Source organism: Ambystoma mexicanum, chromosome 12, assembly GCF_040938575.1.
Source record: "Ambystoma mexicanum isolate Mex_15411 chromosome 12, UKY_AmexF1_1, whole genome shotgun sequence".
Classification (NCBI taxonomy): domain Eukaryota; kingdom Metazoa; phylum Chordata; class Amphibia; order Caudata; family Ambystomatidae; genus Ambystoma; species Ambystoma mexicanum.
This window is the reverse complement of record NC_090936.1, coordinates 1095175457-1095196764: the sequence shown is the minus strand read 5'-3', so window position 1 is coordinate 1095196764 and position 21308 is coordinate 1095175457. Positions and strand designations below refer to the sequence as shown.

General features: G+C 47.8%; 1 protein-coding gene across 7 annotated transcripts in view; it reads right to left on the bottom strand.

The window, feature by feature from the left end:
• Positions 1-21308, bottom strand: part of TASOR2 (transcription activation suppressor family member 2) — a 1665218-nt gene that overhangs the window by 793903 nt on the left and 850007 nt on the right. For all 7 annotated transcript variants that reach the window (XM_069629643.1, XM_069629647.1, XM_069629648.1 and 4 more), the window contains 2 exons: positions 11868-11945; positions 11371-11448 (listed from right to left, as the gene is read on the bottom strand). In XM_069629643.1, the coding sequence (XP_069485744.1) occupies positions 11371-11448; positions 11868-11945 (156 nt within the window). The remainder of the gene's footprint in view (positions 1-11370; positions 11449-11867; positions 11946-21308) is intronic.

The window sequence follows — 21308 nt, the reverse complement described above, 5'->3', positions numbered from 1 at the left end:
TACAGGTGAGTAGAAAAGGTTTTTCCCAGTTAAGAAAAGTTTAGTTAGGGTGTCCCAGGCTTACCCAGGGTCGAGAGCCGAGGGCTAAATCTACCCCGTACAATCTGTGGCAAGGGAAGCCGGGCGGAACACAGTACCTTTAAAATGGAAAGGATCCTCCAGCGGGGGCAGTTGTTCCTGGTAGTGGGTGCAAGTCGCAGCGTCGTCCAGAGGAGGAGAAGATCTCGTCGTGGAGGAAAGCTGAAGGTCGTTGCACTACCAGGGAAGAAACCAGCCGTGGAGTTTTTCCGGTTAAAAGGATGTTACCCCTCTTTTGTGGTTGAGGTAAAAAGTGGTATCCCGGTTGCCGGGGTGCTTGACACAGGCAAGGCGGCCACGAGATGCTTCAGGGCGGCGAAAAGAAGGCAGAAACTGGTTGTCCCCACCAGTCAAGGGAAGAAGACTCTCCGGCGGGAGATCTCCTCTGTCGTCGGGAAAAAGTGGTGAGACGGTTCCGCAGGGCTCCACCGGTGGCGTCGTCTTGGCAGGTCGGCTCGGCTTCTCCCTCTTCGGCTTCTTAGGTCCTGTGGCGACTTCTGAAGAACCAGTCCCAAAAACCCTGCTTTTATGCAGCAAACCCCCATTCATACAGCCTAGCTGTCACTCAAACATGCTAAGTGGTGAGCGGGGTGGCTCACCACTTGTGCCAATCACACCAGAGTGCGACATGAGTTGGCAAGGCAACTCAGTCCAGGGTGCCTAAACCCCCTCCCACACCCCCTGTGGTACCCAGACAGAATGGCACCACTTTGGAGGGCTTCTGTGCAGAAGCCCGCCAAAAGTGGAACAAAGGCTCGACTCGGGTTCAGGGTTACTGAAGTGAACCTAGACGCCATTTTGGCAGCGAGTTCTGGCAAAAAATCCCAACCGGTGAATTTATATTAAATAAATAAACCGGCGGTATCTTTAACATTGCACCAAAAAGTGGTGCATTGAAATTAATGGGAAATCCCATTGGGAAATATTCCGGTGGAATATTTCTGTGGTATCCACTGCCACCAGCCAGAAACTCGGCGAGGGGGGACGGGACAGTACCCCCTCAACAACAAACCCAGGGGCAATCTAATTGCCCCCACCAGTACTTCCACAGTATGATGGTTTGTACTGGTTAAGTTCCTAAGTGAAGACTAGTAAAGTCAATGGTGACTTTACAGACCCAGGGAGACAGTAGTCAGTCCCAGGGTGTGGAGTCTATGTTTGGGGGTCTCGATGACACCCCTGTGTTTCTGCACTGAGGGTGCTGTGTAACACATTCAAAAACCAATGATAGCCTATGGGGAAAAAAATACCCCATAGCCCATAAGCACATAGCAAGTCACAGAAACACTCAAGTCATGCCCACGAGTGAGGGTGAAAGAGTCTCACTCTTGGTAGGAGAAAAAAATAAACCCCAAAAATCCAGCAAAGCTGCTGGGGGACTCACTAGGTTAGGAAATTCAGCCTAAACAGAGAATTCTCCCTAACATTGTGGAAAGGCCGAAACCGCCCAAATCTTTGCTGAAACCCTAAGGACACTCCAGAAATCTGATACACCTCATCCAGACCCGCTCACCAGAGTGTGGGACTGCAGTAAGTGAAGAATATTGACCGGGCGATCCATGTCCTTTGTTGGTGCTGCTGAAAAGGCTCCAAAACCGCAGAGTGAACTAAGAAGTTGCTGAGAGTCGTGCTACATGTCCTCCCTCGAGACTGCTGCCGAGAGTCACCGTCCATTGTCCTGCCTTTCGTCACCAGACCAAGGAATCCAGAGGTCAGGTCCGGACCTGCCACCTTGCGGAGAAGCCAACATGAACACTTTCTTCAAGCCAAGGGTACTGTGGGGAAAAAGGTATTGCTTAACTGATTCCAAGAAGTCACTCCAGGGTGGCCACCAGGGGGCGCACTCGTAGTCAGCTCAGCATGATTCTCTCGCGAGGAGGACGGGCAAAGTCGATTGAGCCCCTGACAGTTGCCCCCACCCCGTGGCCCATGAGACTCGCTATGAGGAAGATGAACCTTGGGGGTACCCATGAGGTACACAACGTGCAAAATCGGCTCCTGTCCAAGTATGATAGACTCCAGCGTCACCGCCGAAGACCAGAGTGTTTCGACGGGGAGAGACGAGCACCGGAAGGATAAGCCGTGTGTGCAGTGCCGGAGTAAGGAGACCGGGAGAGGAGGGGAAGTAAGCACTTGCCTCCTCCCCTTCTGAGATAATCTGAGGGCAGAATTTAATTTCTATGATAAATCTTCCTCACCTGTTCGATCCCTAGAACTTTTTTTCTGGGCTTGGTGATTATTCTTCGATGTTCCTGGTTGAGTGGGAATCTTTTTCCCCTCTCACCCTTTTCTTGTATTCTCTTTATGGGTGACATTTTTATGTCTCTCCATAGTGTATGTTTGGATTTATAGTTCTTTATAAGCTTTGGGCTTTATGCATTTTCGTATGGCAGCACAAAGCACCTTATGTGCAGTGTTGCTGGGTTGCCACCTTGGGTATTCCCTTTTTATATTCTCCTGATTTACCTTGGGTGAACTACTGTTTCCAAGGGTAGAGAGGGATTCCATCCCTTTTACATTTTATCCGTAAGACCAGCACATCCCACATTATCTGGAGAGCAGGGGAGATACATGGTATCCCCTTTCTCTCTGGCTTAGTGACATTTATTTTACTGGGGCAAGCTAACTCTTAAAACTGGTGGCAGTGGATCTACTGTAATTACTTTTTAGTTAATATTACACACAGGCTGTCAAACCAGCCGTGGTAATGCACAGAAGGGTCATTCTGCTAGAATGGTGTTTTTTTTCGTTTTTAGCCATTTCTAGTGTGCTAGTCCTTTTCTTGAGTCTTCCTCTGCCGTCTTAGGTGGGGGAGGACCTGGTCGAAGTTTTGTCTTCGGCAGGATCCCTTTGTATTTCCCGCTGAGGTTCCAGAAGCTCTGTGAAGGCAGGAAGTGAGGGAGAAGTCAGAAACTTTGCAGCCCTTTGTCTTCTTGTGTGCTTGAGCGAAAACAGTTCCCGCTGGGGGGCTGGCTGTCCTGATTGGACAGCCACCCGCCCAGTTCTGTAAACTGCAGGAAGACGTTGTAGAAGTTGTGTGTGGGGCCCTGTATAAAAAGTATGATCCCTGGAGCTGAATACAAGTCGACCACAGGAGCTGAATCTGAAAAGGAAGATGAAGAAAAGACATCTAACTGATTCCAGAGACCTGAGATGCCTACGGAGTAACCAGAGCCTGTTCTGACCCTTTCCTCCATACGACCTAGGAGTCCAGTAGAAAACAACTCCGACGTTTAGGCTGGTAATACTCACTAGTCTTGAGAGGACCTGCATTTAGAGCCATCCCTCGAAATGCTTCGACATTGCTGAGCTGCAAACCTCCAATACCATGGGACCTCGAGCCAGAGTGCGGTGCCTGGTCTTCCGAAGTCCGATTTCCAATTAAACTTTGGTGGACTCCGACTGAGACACAATTCAAATCCCCGAAGTCCCCTCACCAGAGAGAAAGACCAGATTAGCGTGAATAATCCAACCGGCGACAACCGGTCCTTCAACTGGTACCTGTAAAAGTGTGCCAAATCTGCAGAGCCGAGAGTAGCACAGAAGAATCCTTTGATGGGAGCCTTTTCTGTCGACAGCTGCTGCAAGTTCCCATCCATTGTCTGCTCTTTCGTCACCACAAACAAGAATCCAGGGTCCAGGTAATGTGCTGCTGTATCGTGAAGGCTTCCGTCTGCCAGCTCTTCTTCACTGCTGACGTACTGTGTTGGCTTGATAATACTTAGCTTACATCTTGTGTCAAGCCTGTGTGGCTGACTGGGTGATTCGTGTGTTTGGGAGTTCGCCCATATCTTTCCCCCAGGCCTAATACCGGAACACATTTAGCGAGCCTTCTCCGAAGTCCCTGAACACTTTTTACTATCTCTGAAGCCTGTACTTACTCGTTGAAGGAGATATTCTCTGTAACTGCATCTGAGCCTCATCCTGACCTGCCTTCTGTTGGCTCCTAGATCACTAAAGTTCTGCCTTTGAGATCACTCATGGTCTAGAATAGGGAAGGACTTTAGAAGTATAAGCATTTGTCTTGAAAAGCTCACAAGTACTTACTTGCTAAAGGTGTTAGTGTCGTAACTATATCTCTGAAATAGGATAAGTTACAAAATGTGCTAAAGATCTTACTTACCTGTGAATTGCTTAATGCCATTCTTAAAAGTATAACAATGTTATTTATGTGCCTCTGAATTGTGCCCCACTCTTCTAGAAAGTAATTGAGTTGGTATTGTCTTATTATTCCTGAAACTGAATAAGTATAAAAGCTTACCAACAGGGTTTACTCACCTTGGCATTGGGCGTTCTCCTGAGTTGCAAACAGGTCGATCTCTGGAAAGCCCCCTTCTGCGAAGACGTTGGACACAATGTCTTCGTGCAGACGCCATTCGTATTCTATGGGCAGTGGGAAATCTCTGCTGAGCACGCCTGCCATAAGATGGAATTCCCCTGGAACGTGTTGGGACAACAGAAACATCTTGTGTTTGAGAGCCCACATCCAAATGTTTTGGGACAACTTGGATAGCCCTGGAGAGTGTGTGTCCCCTTGTTTGTTCAGGTAATACATGGCTGTGGTGCTGTCTGTCAGAGCCAGCACGGTCTTCCCTTGTTGTTGCGTCTGAAATGCTTTCAGTGCTTTGAACACCGCTAATAGCTCTATCAGATTTATATGGTTGGATACTACTTGTGGGGACCGCACTCCATGCGCTGTCTGTTGAAGCAGGTGAGGCCACACCCCGTGAGAGATGCGCCTGTCGTAAGAGTGACTTCCACTACAGGGGTGGTGAAGGATTTTCCCTTTAAGAGATTTACCCTCGACCACCACTGCAGAGAGAGAACGAGGGCTGGCGAGACAACTACCAGATCTTCCCATTGTCCGCTGGCTTGACACCACTGACTGTTGAGCCACTCTTGCATGGGACGCATGCGCAGCCGTGTGTGGGGAACCAAGTATATGCATGACGCCATCATACCTAGCAAGCACATGGCCTTGCGTACCGTCACCTCCCGATTGGCTACATATTGAGGGATCTGAAAATGCATGTTCTGAACCCTCTCGTTGGAGGGGAAGACGAGGCCGTCCTTCGTCCAGATTAGAGCCCCCAGAAATTGTTTTACTTTACTGGGGACTAGACTGGATTTTTTCTCGTTGATATAGAATCCCAGACTGAACAGAAGGTCTACGGTCTTCTGGGAGCTCAAAAATCATTTGTCGTAGGAGTCCCTTGTTATGACCCAGTTGCTGAGGTAAGGGTAAACCGGGACGGATAGTCTGCGTAGATGCGCTGCCGCTACTGCCAGGACTTATGTAAACACCCTTGGCGCCGAGGCGATGCCGAAAGGGAGCACCTTGAATTGGTAATGCCTGTCTTCTATCGTGAACCTTTGATATTTCCTGTGCGCTGGTAACATTGAAATATGAAAGTATGCATCTTTCATGTAAAATGTTGCCATGTGGTCCCCCTGTTTCAACAGTTTTGAGGTTTTATAAATTTGTTCGCTGGGTGCAGGTCTACAACAGGGCGCATGGTGAGGTCCTTTTTGGGTACAAGGAAGTACACTGAATAAATACCCTTGTTTACCTGAAGAATAGGGACGGCTTCGATGGCGTCCTATCCCAGCAGCGCTTCCACCTCTTGATTCAGGATCTGCAGATGGTCCGGCGAGAGGCGTCGTGAGTGCGGCGGTCTGAACTGTGGTGGTCGTACGAATTCCACGCAGTACCCGTGGGAGACCGTCTTTATAATCCACTGGTCTGAAGTTATCCCCTCCCATGCCGTGAGGAAAGATGTTAAATGCCCCCCGACCGGGGCGACATGGGAGGGGACCTGGATCTGTTGGTCATTTCTGACCAGAGCCTGTGGCTCCTCTGGGATTGGGGCTTCGGACGCATTGCTGACCCCAAGGTGGGTAGTAGGCAGGGCTTCCTGATGTTTGTCCAGAGTTATAGTTTCCCATGCTGTAGTTCTGACTTGCACGGGACTTCCCTAGAAAGGGCCGACGAGAACCGCCTGCCCCTTGGGGGGGGAGGGAGCTTTCCTAGTTATTTGTTGCAAGGATTTAAGAGTCTCATGCTCTTTCTTGGCCGTCTCCAGGGCATCGTCGACTGCTTTCCCAAAGAGATTGGTCTCTTCTATGGGTTTGTTGATGAGAGCGGCCTGTGTTTCAGGCTTGAACCCCGAGTTGCGAAGCCAAGCGTGTCGCTTGAGTAGAGTGCCTTGGGCCAGCAACCTGCCTGCTGTTTCAGCAGTGTCCAGAGTGTTCTTTATTGTATTCTGATTTACGTGGCTGCCCTCGGCCACGATGGTGAGAAGCCTGGACCTAACGAGCTCAGGAACCTCCTGGAGACCTTCTTGTACAAGGTTCCATTGTGTGTCTGCATAACTGGAAAGCAGCATGGTGTTATTCGCTATGTGTGTGGTGAATGCAGCTGCCGAGGTAACCCGCTTAACCCGCTTACCTAGGGCATACAACCTTTTGGATTACTTATCCGGAGGCACCTCACCCATAGCAAGGGGTACCCCTGCCCGCTTCCGGGTGGTAGTGACTACCAAGGAGTCAGGGGTGACGTGGTCTTTAATATATTGAGGGTCTGAAGGAGCTGGCCGAAACAGTTTTTCCACTCTTGGGTTCACTACCCGGGTCTGAGCTGGCGTGACCAGGGAGGGGGCCAATCTTCGTTTAACAGAATTTAGGAGGGGAATGGCTTGGTTTGAGGGGGGTTTCTCCTTGAGAATGTCCTCCACAAAGTCTTGTTCAGGTACCGCCTCCTGAGTAGTGATCTGAAAGTGATCTGCTGCCTTCCTTAAGATGGCATTAAAGGCCATTTGATCGTCTACAGGCGAGGCCTGGCGAGCCGGGGTGGATGGAGGAGAATCCAGGCATAGAAAATCAGTGTCCTGATCTTGCATGGGGAGCGTCCATGGCTCCGTTTCCACTTGCTGGGTTTCCTCCCAGTTGTCCATGGCATCCGCCTGGTCCTCAAGGTAGTCCTGCAGGAAGGAAGGGTTGTCTTCTTCGGGGTAGATGTCCTAGAAAGTGTCCATCTGGACCACATCTTCATGGTGGACAGAAGCCGAGGGCTGAGAGTCAAGATTTTCTTGGAAACGTGAAGCTGATATTAAAAGAGGGTCTGCACGAGATCTCTTAGGGGAAGGATGCTCAGAAGCGAGACTTGCGTCAGGCCTGGAGGGGTCAGGGACGGACGTGGCGGACCTAGAAGTGTCCACCTCAAGGTCTATGACATTCGATACAAATGTTTGGTCATCGAGGTGCCCCCGTCACTTTTGGAGGGTGTGGCAGTGGGGGGGAAGAGGGTTCAGCCTGCGACATACGGTACGCAGCCCACCGCTTTACACAGCGCTCCTTAAGTGTCTTAGGCCGAAGGAGCTTACAAGCCGCACACTGCTTCTCGTTGCGATTTAAGGGGAGACAAGAATTACACGTTCGGTGCTCGTCTTTCCACGGGTACCTGACCCTACACTTAGGGCAGAACCTAAATGGTGTCCTTTCAATAGCGAAAGGTATAAACAAAGATGGCCAGACCTAGAGGGGAAAGAGGAAAGACATAACAAAAGATATCGCCCCCCGACCCTACTCTCCCTACTGTGTAGGCCAGCCAGAGTGCCCGGCCACGTGGATGACTCAGCCGCCGGACCTTAGGCGCCGAAATCCACCAATGTCAAAACTTCCTGTAGTCTCTGTCGAGGTCGTTTGAATCGCCGTCAAAGTGACTTAAGGGGAAATAACTGACAAGTAAGTCGGAATAAAAATAAACAATGTCTCTTATGAAGATCTCTGCTATAGGGCGACTAGTATATGGGTGGAAAAAAACAATCTGAGGGACCTCGGCGCGTGAGGGGATTTTGGGGTATACTACACGTCAGGTTAGGGATAGTGTTACAGACACGCCTTTGCCGATGTCCTCTTTCGGTCCCCGAAAGACAAGATGCAATACTCGGCAGTTACCACTGGATGTCGGACCATATGCACAGCATGTGATTCTAAGCAGATTAAGTAGCATCAGAAACAGACTTTTTCTGAACATGCTAGCAGCAAGGCAGAGAAAGCAAGACCCAGTTGGGGGACACTCATACAATTATCCTCAAAGGACTAATCTGGTGATGCCAACAGTTGGAGGACTCTCATACATTTACCCTGCAGGAGTAATCTGGTGAAACCAACACTTTACTTTTGAGAAGAGGCACAACCTAATCACAGGAGAATAAAATACCTTCACATCTATTCGAATGGCAAAACAGTTTCTAAGGAAGAAAATATGTTAACCATACTTTTGAGAATAATGCATCACACATTCAAAATAAGTAAGCACTTTTCTAACTGTTCACTGTTAGAATTACAGTTACCAACCAACTCTTTACAAGTAAGTAACTTTTAAACACTTATTTTCTTTTCTAGGCGAAAGGCCAAATCCCTTAAAAGTCTTTCCCTTATTCTTGGAGCATGAGTGTTCTCAGTGGCAGAAGGGGGGGTGGGTTCACTAGGACTAGTGACCAACAGGCTGTGTCAGAATAGGTTCTTTAGTATCAAAAAGTCCTTTAGGAAAACTGGACAAACGGGTGAGTACTTTACTTCTAGGATTAGAAGAGGGTCCAGGGGCTTCACAGAAGACACACTGGCAGGATTCTAGCAGTGGGCTAGGTGCACGGGATGAGAGGCCTCCCCATCACTGAAAACACCCCACAGCTACACAGAAATCCTAAGAGATTTAAGGTACGTACATACCCAAGCCAACACAGTACTTCAGCATTGAAGAAGATTTTGCAGTGGATTCCTTGTCGTGGTGACTGAAAACAAGACCTCAGAAGGAAATTTGCACCAGGGATCGATGAAGAAGTCTCTAGGCAAGGTTTCCCTCGCGGCTGAATGCGGTTCTGCGATTTTGGCACCTTTTCAAGGAGCCCAGATGAAGACAGAAAATAGTTGAATTCTCATCGTTACAAAGGTCCAGCACTCTGTTGAGGGGACTTTTGGGACTCGATTCGTGTCTCTGGAGATCCGCCAGGATGCCCACGAAGTTTCAGCGAGATTTGGAATTCGGAAGATTGTGCAGAGCACAGTGGCTTGAGGTTCCAGGTTATTAGGGTATTGCAGCAACGCAAGGTCGCAGCAATGCGTGGGATGGCTCAAAATGCAGGTCTTCCTGAGTCTAGTAGGTCTCACTAGGCTCTGGGCCGGGCTTGTTGTTTTTGGAGTCCCCCAGGTCGATTGGAAGGGAGGGCTACAGCAGGCTCCCGTTACACAGCAGGCTCTCCGGTCGCTGGAAATCATTTCAGCTGCATTTCCTTCATCTTCGGTTTCGGTTCCAGTGGTCGACTTTTCTTCAGCTTCCAGGTTTGCAGTATTTATCAGTAATTACAACACAACCTCTGCATTCTCTCCCTGCATTTTATAAGGAGGGACGGTCTGGTTGCCCAATCAGGGCAGCCAGCCCCCCACTGGGCTTCGTCCCCATTCAAGCAAGGTGTAAGACAAAGGGCTGAGGAGTTTTGGACTCCTCCCTCACTTCCTGCCCTCACAGACCGACTGGAACCTAGACGGGGACTCCCGCCGAAGATAAAAATCACACAAAGGAATCTCCTGCCCTGGATGTCAGGGGAAGGAACAAGAAACGACAAGAACACTAAAATGGCGAAAAAAAGAAGACAGGGGCCATTTTGGTACAATGAGCACCCTTAGGTGCCTTTAATGCAGCTGTGAACACAGCCCACGGTAAAGGTGCACCAAATTAATACAAGGTATCACTGCCACCAGCCATTGAAGGTAAGCTTGTCCCTGTAACAGAATTGTTCCAGTTTTAGTGTTAAAGGGGATACATTGCATCTCCCCAGCACTCCACATAAGGTGGGGTGTGCTGGCGTCACAGAATAAAATGTAAAAGGGATCCAAAGATCCTTTCTACCCTTGGGAAGTGTAGTTCACCCAAGGTTAGTAAAATAAAGTTAAGAAGGGAGCCCCTAGGGCAACCCAACAACATACACTTATTGCCAATATGTTGTTAAATAAGATAACTTAAAAAAGACACTATGGAGAGTCTTAGAAATGACACCCATAAAAAGAGTTAAAGATTCTGTGAGTTGGGAAAAGGTTACCACTCACTGACGTATTAAGGAAAAATATCCCACTAGTAAAGCAAAAAGTTCTGGGGTTGACCCAGGTCATGAAGATTTACCAGTTCTGTGAAAATCTTACCCAACAATCTGTTCACCAGGCCAGATTGTAGAAATCCATCTCAACTGTGGGGCTGACCCTGCTCTTACTGCTCATTTTGTATGGGTGCTGAGAAGAATCAAGAATGCGCAGGAACGCTGTATCTGGCATAGTGCCCTGGAAAGGAGGCCTTGATTGGACCTCAGTCAGCTTCCCATTTCTCTTGTGGACCTTGTAGTTCCCTCCGGGAGGCTTATAGTCCTCAGCAGAATCTAGGGTAGTCCGGATGCGTAAAGGCAACCCCTGAGGTCAAGCCCTGGTGCAAGAACCCAGAGATTCCTTGGACCGCCGTCCAGTAGCAGAGTCTACATGCCACTCACCTGGTAGACTCCTCAGCATGAACGCTAGTAGCTCTTAGAGCATCAGGCCTGGTACCAGTGCTAAAGCCATTACGACTCCTCCCAACCCGAGTGCTTGCTGGGACGTAGTTCACCTGCTGGGATAGGTGTACCTTTTCTGTTGTCTTACTGCGGTTGATCCGGCGGCGACTTGGAGAATCTCTCTCTTTATTGTGCTAACCTGTTTTTCAAAGATCTCAGTTAGTGCGTTATAGGCCGCACAAGAATCCCACTGGTGGTCAGCCCCCAACCACTTCAAACAGAGCGTGTGAGGATCTGACACCTGGAAGGGGCTTTAACATAACGTACATTTTGAAAAAACCTGTTGAGTCTGACATCTCCGAGGAAGCGTGCTGCAAAAACTATACTGCCATGGTGTAAGGCGTTCGTTCCAGTCAATGCAGAAAAAGTGACTGAGGTGTGATGCTGAGGGGCGGGGTTAGCATGCGCGATCAAGCTTGTCAGTGTGTTCCCAAATTGAATTTTTAAAGGACATTAACAAGTTTAAAAAATCTCACGTTTGAAAAGTCATAATTTCTGTATTTACAACTCAATTCATTAGGATCATAAATTCACCATGACACTGCTTGAGGTTTCTTCATTATGCAGACCAATTTACACACAAGCATGCATGTGGGCTGCACTTCGAGAATGCTCAATCTTCTCTGTAACCACTGGTTAAAAAAAGTTTAAAGAATTTCATTAATAAAAAGGGTGCTGAGTGTAAATGTCTTACCTGTGGCACATTACTACAAATTTCCACAACCGTGACAGACTTCAGCAGTTCTTCTCTTTCAAATCCATGCACACTGACCTAGAATTAGATCATTTTAATGTATTCCTTGACTTTGACATACATAGTTTCCTTTCAAGTCATGCAACACTTCCATAATAAGCTCAACAAGAAGATACTCTTGTCTGCCTAGAACATTTTTATTAACTAGCAATGCAGTTTTAATTAATTTAAGTCTGAAAGCGTGCATTGCTTCCGAATATGCTGGGAAAGAAATGTGACAAAATACGCTCAAATAATTTTAAGCAGCGTTCTTTGGTAAAGATTTCTCTTTAACACAACAGGGACATTTGCCCAAAATTCTCCATGAACACAAAGTGAGTGTAGAAATGCATTTTTTGTTTGGCTACTCATGGGAAATAAGAAGTTCTTGCTCTTTTAAAGATTTTTTTTTATAAAACAATTTAACAAACTGAAGTAGTCAGACCTGGAAAATTTACCTGTGGCACGCTGGCACAAATGTCTGCAACCGTTTTGGGAACTACCAAATATTCTCTTTCAATTTCATTTTCCTCAACCTGAAATTATAAAAGTTTTAAAGCTGAATATTTTCTTGCTTCATTGAATACGAGGTTTTTCTTTTTGTTTCAAGGGAGTCATTCTGCAAGGGTCACCAAATCACAATACAGTCTCAATCACAAGAAACCACACAGTCAAGTATTGCAGGGATACCAGTGTACCAAGCCCCTTGTGGGCGAGTAGTGACCGTATTAATGCTACCTGTAAGATAGATAGCAGTAAACCGCTCTATACCCTCAGCTCCCCCATCAAAACTCCCCCAATGGAGTGTGTACCTTACATTTGAAAACTCAAAGTTGTGGTGTTGGCAGGGCTGTTTGGGATAAAGATATATTGAATAGAAACTGTGCTGCTAAAACAGTGCCTGCCCTGAATAGGCATTTCGCCAATTGGGCCAGACTTCTGTAAGGCAAGATTGGATCTGGTAACCCTGTGGGAGACTACACTTGGCTTGTCCTCTTGGTAATAGGTAACCCACCTATTGGTATAGGTCTGTACTACACAAGTGGGTAGGGTGACTGAGCAGGCAGACATCTCCTGGGGTAAATGTGAGCTGTAGAGGGGTAACAATGAGATTCACATTTACAAGTATCAAAATAACACTTACACTCAAGGTTTTCTAGTGAAACAATCATTTATTTAAACATCAGTTTTAAATAGGCCTTCTATAAAAAGGGCAATATGCAACAATACAAATACATTTCATAACACTCCCTCAGATTTAAGATAAGCCAGTAGATACCCTTTTCGGATGCCTCACACACATTTCCTACACCCTGAGGTGACTTCACTTACTAGGACAATGTTTGGCATTAATATATCACTTTTCACACTTAATGCAATTTTGAAGTTGTGGAAAAGAAAAAGGTTAGGGAAGGAAAGGGTTAACAGGGTCTCATAGCATGTGAATACTACTCAATCTCCCAATGAAGTCTAGATTAGATATTTCCCAGCAATACAAGTTAAGCTTATGTACCACCTACGAGGGACAGTTAGCACCAAAGTCAATGGGTCAGAAAAGTCTGCAGGGAGCCAGGACAGCCGAAGTCAATTTGAGGAATGTCTATGGAGCTAAGGCACTTCTTTAGACCGCACAAAAGTCCTGCACAAGGTTTTAGAGAGTTTGTCGTAAAAATAATCACTATTGGGCCACAAGCTGTAAGTCTTGTGAAGGGCGGAGCTGGAATCAACTCTGCAAAAAGCAGCTACTGCAAGTCTCCAGTGAGAACAAGCAAGCTTTTTTTATTAGCATTTGGTTTTCAACTTAAACCTTAGCTATACAAATACATATCCCAACAAACATTAAAATTTACTACTACATACAATTCACGAACTTCAAAATTCTTTAATTAAAGATTTTCAAAATGTTCAGATTTACTTCACACACCAAAACCCGAACTTCACTGGGATCACCCTTGCTTTTTGTAAGCCCACCTTAGGGCAAACAAATTTCCAAGTTTGCCTACTCATCAATTGATGCTCTCCTTACTTTCTTCCCTCATTTTTTAGATTAGTTATTTTTCCCCTAACAATTCAAACAGATCCTTCACTAAGGCTAAAAGAGCCAAAGTCAGCGGGGCTTGGGTGCTTGACATCAGTCTCCCCCACCACTCATCCGCTGTCACAGTTGTAAATTTGCAAAAGTACTTGGCCGGCCATTTTGTTCGGAGCTCGTTGCAGCCAGGACAATGTAACGTAAAATGGAGCAAAGTTTCTCGATCATAGTTGCACAATCGACACTGGTAGTCACGTGACTCCGGCAACCTTCTAACTTCCAGAACTTCCTTAGTTGGGTAAAGATTCAACCTCACCCTCAAAAAATGGTCCCGTTTAAATTTACAAGGAAATTTGGACATATAAGGTGGGAGGGAACCTCTTGCGCTTACATCCTTAAAGTTATTGGCATAAATCTTTAAATTAGATCTCGCTTCCATTGATTGAGACCCATCCAGGTCATACAATTTTGTTTTAACTCTGGATGGCCGTTCCCACAGTGATTGCGCTGTTTCTCCTAGGTTGGCCATGATATCCGTACACAATGCGCTCCAAGTGGACAGTAAGGGTTCCGAAGGGTTCTTCATGGCTTGGCCAATTGCAGCCAAACCTCCTGCCCTCCCTTCTGCAGCACATTTCCTAAAAAGTGAAAGGCTTTTCCACACCGTAATTGAATAAAGAGAAATCAGCCCCAGTTCAGCTCTTATCACCTGGATAGGGACACAATTCGGTAGGCGCAACACCCTCCTCCTAAAGAGGCCCTCCAGTGTGCCCCACACAAGAGCTGAAAATGAGAGCGATGTTTCCGGCACCCGTAAGTTAAAATCAGGGTAACTTTTAATCGAAAAAAATCGACCAGAGGACTTGAAGATTTACAATATTGTTTCTTGATGATGATGGCTTGCGCAGCTAGATTCTTTGTCTTACTCTGCAGCACCTGTTCCCTTTGCGTATCATTTAGGCAAAGGCCTCCCTTCTTCCTTTTTCCAAAAATTGGATTCTAGATTTTTTATGTTCAATCCGTTTAGTTTCACGTACTTTTCTGGGGCATTCAGCTGCCTAGGGAGCCCCACCTTAGTCTGATCGAGTACAATCAGGTCATCTGCGTAGATCAGTCTTCCAATTTGCAAGCCAGCCAATGACAGTGGGAAACATCTGACATTAGCGAAAGCCTCTTCCACATCTGAAATAAACAAGTTGAAAACAGCTGTAGCCAAAGGGCAGCCCTATTTCAACCCATTGAGGGTTCCAATTGGGTCCGTCAGGAAGTCCTTTCGATCTAATCTAACACATAGGGACGTCCCAGAGTGTAATGTTTTCAGGGCTTCAACTATGTCAGTCGGGCAGCCCCAGCTTTCCAATTTTGACCACAACCGCTCACGATCTATTGTGTCAAAGGCTTGCGCCAGGTCTATTGAAGCAACAGAGTTCTTTCCCTTTTTCTGCTTTGGCCTTTATCTTGAGGATGCTTAGAATGAAAAGGTTAATCGACGTTCCCATACCTCTAATGAAACCCGTTTGCCAAGGATCATAGTGATGTGTTGACGTTGCCCAATTGGAAAGGGCTTTGAGAAGTAATGCTGCAAAGATTTTGCCACTTGCATTCAAAAGGGCGATAGGCCTGTAGTTGCCAGATGCCGCCCTATCACCCTTTTTGAAAATCGGCACAACGAATCCGCTAGTCCATGATGTCAGTATTTCTTTGGACTTCTTAATACATTCGAATCGCCGCTCTAGTTCAGAGGCCCAAAATTCCTTTCAGCTGTAAATTCGTCAAGCCGTCGGGGGCTGCCGCTCTACAGTTCCTAGCCCTGAGAATCAAAGCATGTACTTCGCTCTGGGACAGAGAAGAACAAGTTACTTCTTACCTTGTAACGTTCTTTCGACGGGATGTTCCTCCGACGTATTCCTCATCTTAGATATATCCTTCCAGCTCTGCTGGCCTCGGAAAATTTTTCTCCAGAGGGCGCTGCGCGTCGACGTCCCTCGAGTCGATGACCCTCGACAGCCGCCGTATCGACGCTCAACGTCATCTTGCCTATAAAGGCCGCGCGCAGCGTCCGTTGCTCAGTTCCGTTTTGTAGCCCACAGTATTACTGTCTGGACTAGACTAATCACCCTGAAGGAGCGTAAGCTGCAACAACAAGGGAAGTAGAACTGCGGGGATGGATGGGAGGGTCGATGAGGAATACGTCGGAGGAACATCCCGTCGAAAGAACGTTACAAGGTAAGAAGTAACTTGTTCTTCGAAGGGATTGTGTCCTCCGACGTATTCCTCATCTTAGATAGGCTCCCATAGCAGTATTCTATATTTGGAGGAGGGAGTACTGACTTCACACTGTCTTCTATTGATGAATAGAATGTAGTACAGCCCTTCCAAACCTAGTCTCTTGACTAGAGGAGGAATCCAGATTGTAAAAACGTGTAAAGGTATGGACAGACGACCATGTAGCGGCCGCACATATGTCTTTAATCGGCACGCCTCTTTTGAGGGCGGATGAAGCTGCAATACCTCTGGTCGAATGAGCCCTACGGTTTTGAGGGGGCTCTTTCCCTGCCAGTTTATAACATTCCAGAATGGCTAGAATGATCCATCTGGAAATGGTCTGCTTAGTTATTGGTAACCCCAGCTTGTGACCTGTGTAGCCTACAAATAGCTGGTCTGCCTGTCTTATCCTGGCTAGTCTACTAATATAAAAACTTAAAACCCTCCTAGGGTCTAGTCTGTGTAACCTCTCTTCCTCTTTCCCCGGGTGAGGAGGAGGATAGAAAGATGGTAGGGTAATCTTCTGAGAGATATGGAATTCAGAGACTACCTTTGGGAGGAAATTAGGCTTCACTTGCAGGACAACTTTGTCTTTGTGAAAGATTGTATGAGGGGGTTTACAAGAAAGAGCTTGTAATTCGCTCACCCTTCTAGCAGATGTAAGTGCTATTAATAAAACAGTCTTAAGGGTAAGGAATCTTAACGAACAAGAATGGAGAGGTTCGAAAGGTGTACCCATCAGGAAAGTTAATACCAAGTTTAAATCCCATAGGGGAACTTGGAATGGTCTTGGGGGATAAACATTGGTTAACCCCTTTAGAAACTGTATTACCAAGGGTAATTTGAAATAGGATGGTTCCTCCGCAGTACGCTTAAAGATAGATAGCGCTGCAAGATAGCCCTTAATGGTGCCAACTTGAAGGCCTGAATTTGCTAAATATAGTAGGAAGGACAAAACCATTGGTGTACCACATGAAAATGGGTCGATATTCTGTTCTCTACACCAGCTGCAAAATCTGTTCCAACGGCAGCGGTATAAAGACTTTGTTGCTGGCCTCCTTGCCGAAAGCAACACCTCCATAACATCATCAGGGAGGTCCCAATCCTTGTACCTCATCCGTTCAGAAGCCAACCGTGAAGGTTGAGGGTTTTGATGTCTGGATGGAGAACCTGACCTCCCTTCTGTGAGAGTAGGTTCTCTCTGAGAGGAAGTCGAATTGGAGGGCAGATGGACAAGTCTAGAAGGTCCGGGTACCACGTTCTCCTGGCCCAATCCGGGGCAATTAGGATCATGGTTCGCCGGAATCTTCTCAACCTCCTGATCATTTGAGGAATGACAGGGACCGGTGGGAACGCGTACAGAAGCGGAAACTCCCAGTCCACTATGAACGCGTCTCCCAGAGCTCCTCTCGGAGGAAATTCCCTTGAGCAGAACAGGTCGCATTTCCTGTTTAGGCTGGTGGCGAACAGATCTACCTGAGGGGTTCCCCAAAGGGTGAAGATCTCTTGAAGGACTTCCTGAGCTAGCTCCCACTCGTGGGAGACTGTGTTCTGCCTGCTCAGAGCGTCCGCTGTCAAGTTCTTCTCTCCGGCTAGGTGAACTGCCGATAGAGAGATTCCTTCTTGGATTGCCCAAAACCAGAGCTGCATCGCCTCTCTGCACAGGGGTAGTGATCCTACGCCTCCTCTTTTGTTGAGGTAATGCATGGCCACCTTCCCTTGTACAACTGGCAGGAAAGCCTTCAACGCAAGTTTGATGGCTCTCAGCTCTAACAGGTTGATGTGTAGTCTGGACTCCGATGGAGACCAACGACCGCTGATGGTCAAGTCGTTGGCGTGGGCTCCCCACCCCGTGAGTGAGGCATCCGTGACTACTGTTATCTCCGGCCAGGGTTGCCAAAACTGTTCTCCTTTCAGAATGTTCTCCTGACAGGCCCACCACTGAAGGTCTCGAGCCACCCTGCCGGGAACCTGAAGAAGATTTGTCATTCTCCCTGAGAATTGTGACCACTGAGTCCTCAGTGCCCACTGGAGGGATCTCATTCTCAGGCGAGCCTCTGGCACAAGGAAAATGCAGGATGCCATGAGGCCTAGCAACCTCAAAAAGTCGAAAGCTGGGAGACGTTGGGCATGTTGGAACTTGGTAACCATCTGTAGAATATCTTGAGCCCTCACCTCTGGTGGCGAGGCTTTTCCCAGGGAAGTATCCAGGATCGCTCCTATGAACTGGAGTCTCTGCGATGGTATCATTTGAGACTTCTTTAAATTGAGGGAGATGCCCAGCTTGTGAAGGGAGTAGCACACGTGATTTAGCTGGATCTGAGCTTGCTCCGGAGAAACAGCTCTGATCAGCCAATCGTCCAGGTAGGGGTAGACGTGAATCCCTTCCCTCCTTAGACTTGCAGCCACTACCAACATTAACTTGGTGAAGACCCTCGGGGCGGAGGTCAGCCCAAAAGGCAGTACTCGAAATTGATAGTGAGAGTTGCCAATTGCGAACCTCAGGTATTTCCTGTGTTTGAGATGGATAGGCACATGGAAATAAGCGTCCTGAAGGTCCAGAGATACCAACCAATCCTGAAACTGAAGGGCCTGGAGGATCTGAGAAAGAGTGACCATCTTGAATTTGTCTTTCCTGAGGAATTTGTTCAATTCTCGCAAGTCCAAGATGGGTCTCAGTCCTCCGTCTTTCTTTGGAATGAGAAAGTAAGGGGAGTACCAGCCCTTGTTCCTCTCCGCTACAGGTACCGGTTCTATGGCACCTTTCTCTAGCAGGTCTATAATTTCCTGCAAGAGGAGCGGATCTGGAGCTTTCTGAGAGCTGATCCCCGGTGGATGACTCTGAGGAATACGTAGGAAAGGTAGGCAGTAACCTTGGGCAACTGTTTCCAATGCCCAAGCATCTGACGTGATAGCCTGCCATTCCGCCAGATGTTGAGTCAACCTGCCTCCTACAGGTGTCCTGTGAGGGAAGTCCTCAGAGTGGTTTTGGGGCGGCTGATGCAGATGCCGAAGGTAAAGAGGCACCTGCTGTTGCTGCGGCTTTAGAATATCTACCCCGTCCACCTCGGGTAGTCCTTCTTTGACCCCTTTGAGCCGGTCGTCCTCTACCTCTTCCGAATGAGGAGTAGAAGCGAAAGGACTTGCCCCTCGCAGAGGTTCCTGTGGGACGAAAAGGAGTCTGACGGATTGCAGCTCCTAGGGACTTTGCTGCTGCTTTTGAAGTTTGCAGTTTCTCTAAACTGTCATCCGCCTTTTTCCCGAACAAAGAAGAGCCATCAAATGGCATGTTCAAGAGCCTGGCTTGCACATCTGGGGCAAAACCCGACTTTCTCAACCAAGCGAACCGCCTGGTTGATGTACTTGCCGCCATTGCTCTGCTGATACTGTCAGCCGAATCAATGCCCGTCTGGAGGGATTCGCACATAGCGTCTTTACCGTCCTGTATAATATTCAGGAACGCATCCCTTTCTTCTCCCTCCGGGATGCAGTCAGTCGCTGTAGAAGCACACTCCCAAAGTGTATGGCTGAACCTAGCAAGGGTGCAAGTAGCATTAACAGACTTTAACGCCATGCTACATGCTGAAAAGACTTTCTTAGCCATAGCATCATATTTTTTATCGTCCCTGTCCTGTGGGACAGTAGGATAAGCCGTCTTGACGTCGGTAGAGGATGCTGCTTGTACCACCAGACTTTCTGGGGATGGATGTTTAGACAAGAACTCTGGGTCAGTGGAAGATACCCTGTACTTTGCAGACAGTTTCTTATTTACTGCTGGTATTACATCTGGGGTTTCCCAGTTTGTCATGATCTTTCTCTGAAGAGCTTTATGAAAGGGCACCACTGGATCCTCTTGTGGGCCTTTGTCAAGAATATCCGTGAGGTCATCTTGCTGGAAAGATTGTGAAGGTGTAGACCACCCCATGAACTCTGTAATCCTGGCCATTAAGGCTCTGTAGGGGGTTTCAGCATGCTCCCCCGGGTCTGGTTTAGCAAAATCCACCTCAGGGGAAGTGTCTAACCCACTTGCCTCATGTAAAGAATCATGAAGATCCTTTAATCTGCGCTCTTCAGAGGAAAATTCCTCTCTAACTGGGGTTACAGGTCCCTGTAACTCAAATGTGTCTTGTTCGGACAAATCACCCTCTTCTAAAATTGAGGATATAGTTCTCAATTGTTCTGAACTAATAAAGGGAGTAAATCCCATTTCCAAGGCAGAGGGAGCTGAACTTGTCATTATTGGCCTCGAAAACGTCGATGTCGTCGACGCCGACGTCGAAGGCTTCGAGCGTGGCGTCGAAAACAGAGGTGGAGGCCTCGAGGACCTCGACAGAATTGGAATTTTACTCGACAATATCGACGCCATCGACGTCGAGGGCCTGGGGATCGTCACTGGATGTGTGGTCACCGTGACTTTTCTCGGCGTCGACGCCGGTGTCGAGGCCGGCGTCGAGTCGACAGACCTGTGTGTCGAAGGTTCCCTCGACAACGGCGTCGAAGACCTCGACGTCAACGGAACCTTCGTCGACGGCGTCGATGGAACCTTCGAGGAAGGTTTGGAGGTCATGGTCTTACTCGAGGGTTCGAGACGCGCTCGAGAGGTTTCTTTCGCCGGGTACTGCGACTCGCGGCGTTTTTGACCTTTGGGTCTTTCGACCAGAGCATCGCTCTCGGCAGTCTTCGAGGGGGTCGAGGCCGCTTTCTCGAAGACGCTCATCATATTTTTTCTGAATTCCTCCCATTCAGCCCGGGAACTATATTTCGTGGGGCAAGGGATTCTTTTTGGCGAAACAGAGGAAGAGGAAGACGGAGAAGGGGATCTTCGACGTCTCCTCTTCGAGTGTTTCGATCTCGAGGAGTGATGAGACCCACTCCGAGACCTGGAGCGTGAATGGTGACGAGGAGACGAATGTCTCGACTTCGTCGAAGAAGAAGAAGCTTTAAAAGTCTTACCTTTCTCCAGCTTCCCCCTACGCTCCTTCAGGGCCTTAGCTGTCATGGACATACAGTCCTCGCACTCCGAACAATGGTGTTCGGCTCCCAAGCACCACAGACAATTTCTGTGAGGATCGGTTAACGACATCTTTTTCCCACAATCTCGACATTTTTTGAAGCCGGATCGAGGAGTTGTCGGTTCCGACGAGGAAGCCATCGAGTACGGTATCGAATAACTCGAGGTAAATAGTACTAAGAACTGAGCAACGGTATTCCGAGGCACCGAGTAGCGCGGAAAAACGGAACTGAGCAACGGACGCTGCGCGCGGCCTTTATAGGCAAGATGACGTCGAGCGTCGATACGGCGGCTGTCGAGGGTCATCGACTCGAGGGACGTCGAAGCGCAGCGCCCTCTGGAGAAAAATTTTCCGAGGCCAGCAGAGCTGGAAGGATATATCTACGATGAGGAATACGTCGGAGGACACAATCCCTTCGAAAGGCCAGTTCTTTTCTGCATCCAATGTGTTATGAGGTGAACACTCTTTCGGGCCATCAAAAACTCATTTGAAGTGGCGTTTCCATTTTTCTGCCGATATTGGGTTGAGTAGCATAGCCTCCTGAGCGGCCAGAAGATGATTAATCAGCCTCCAAATCTCTGCTGTATTTT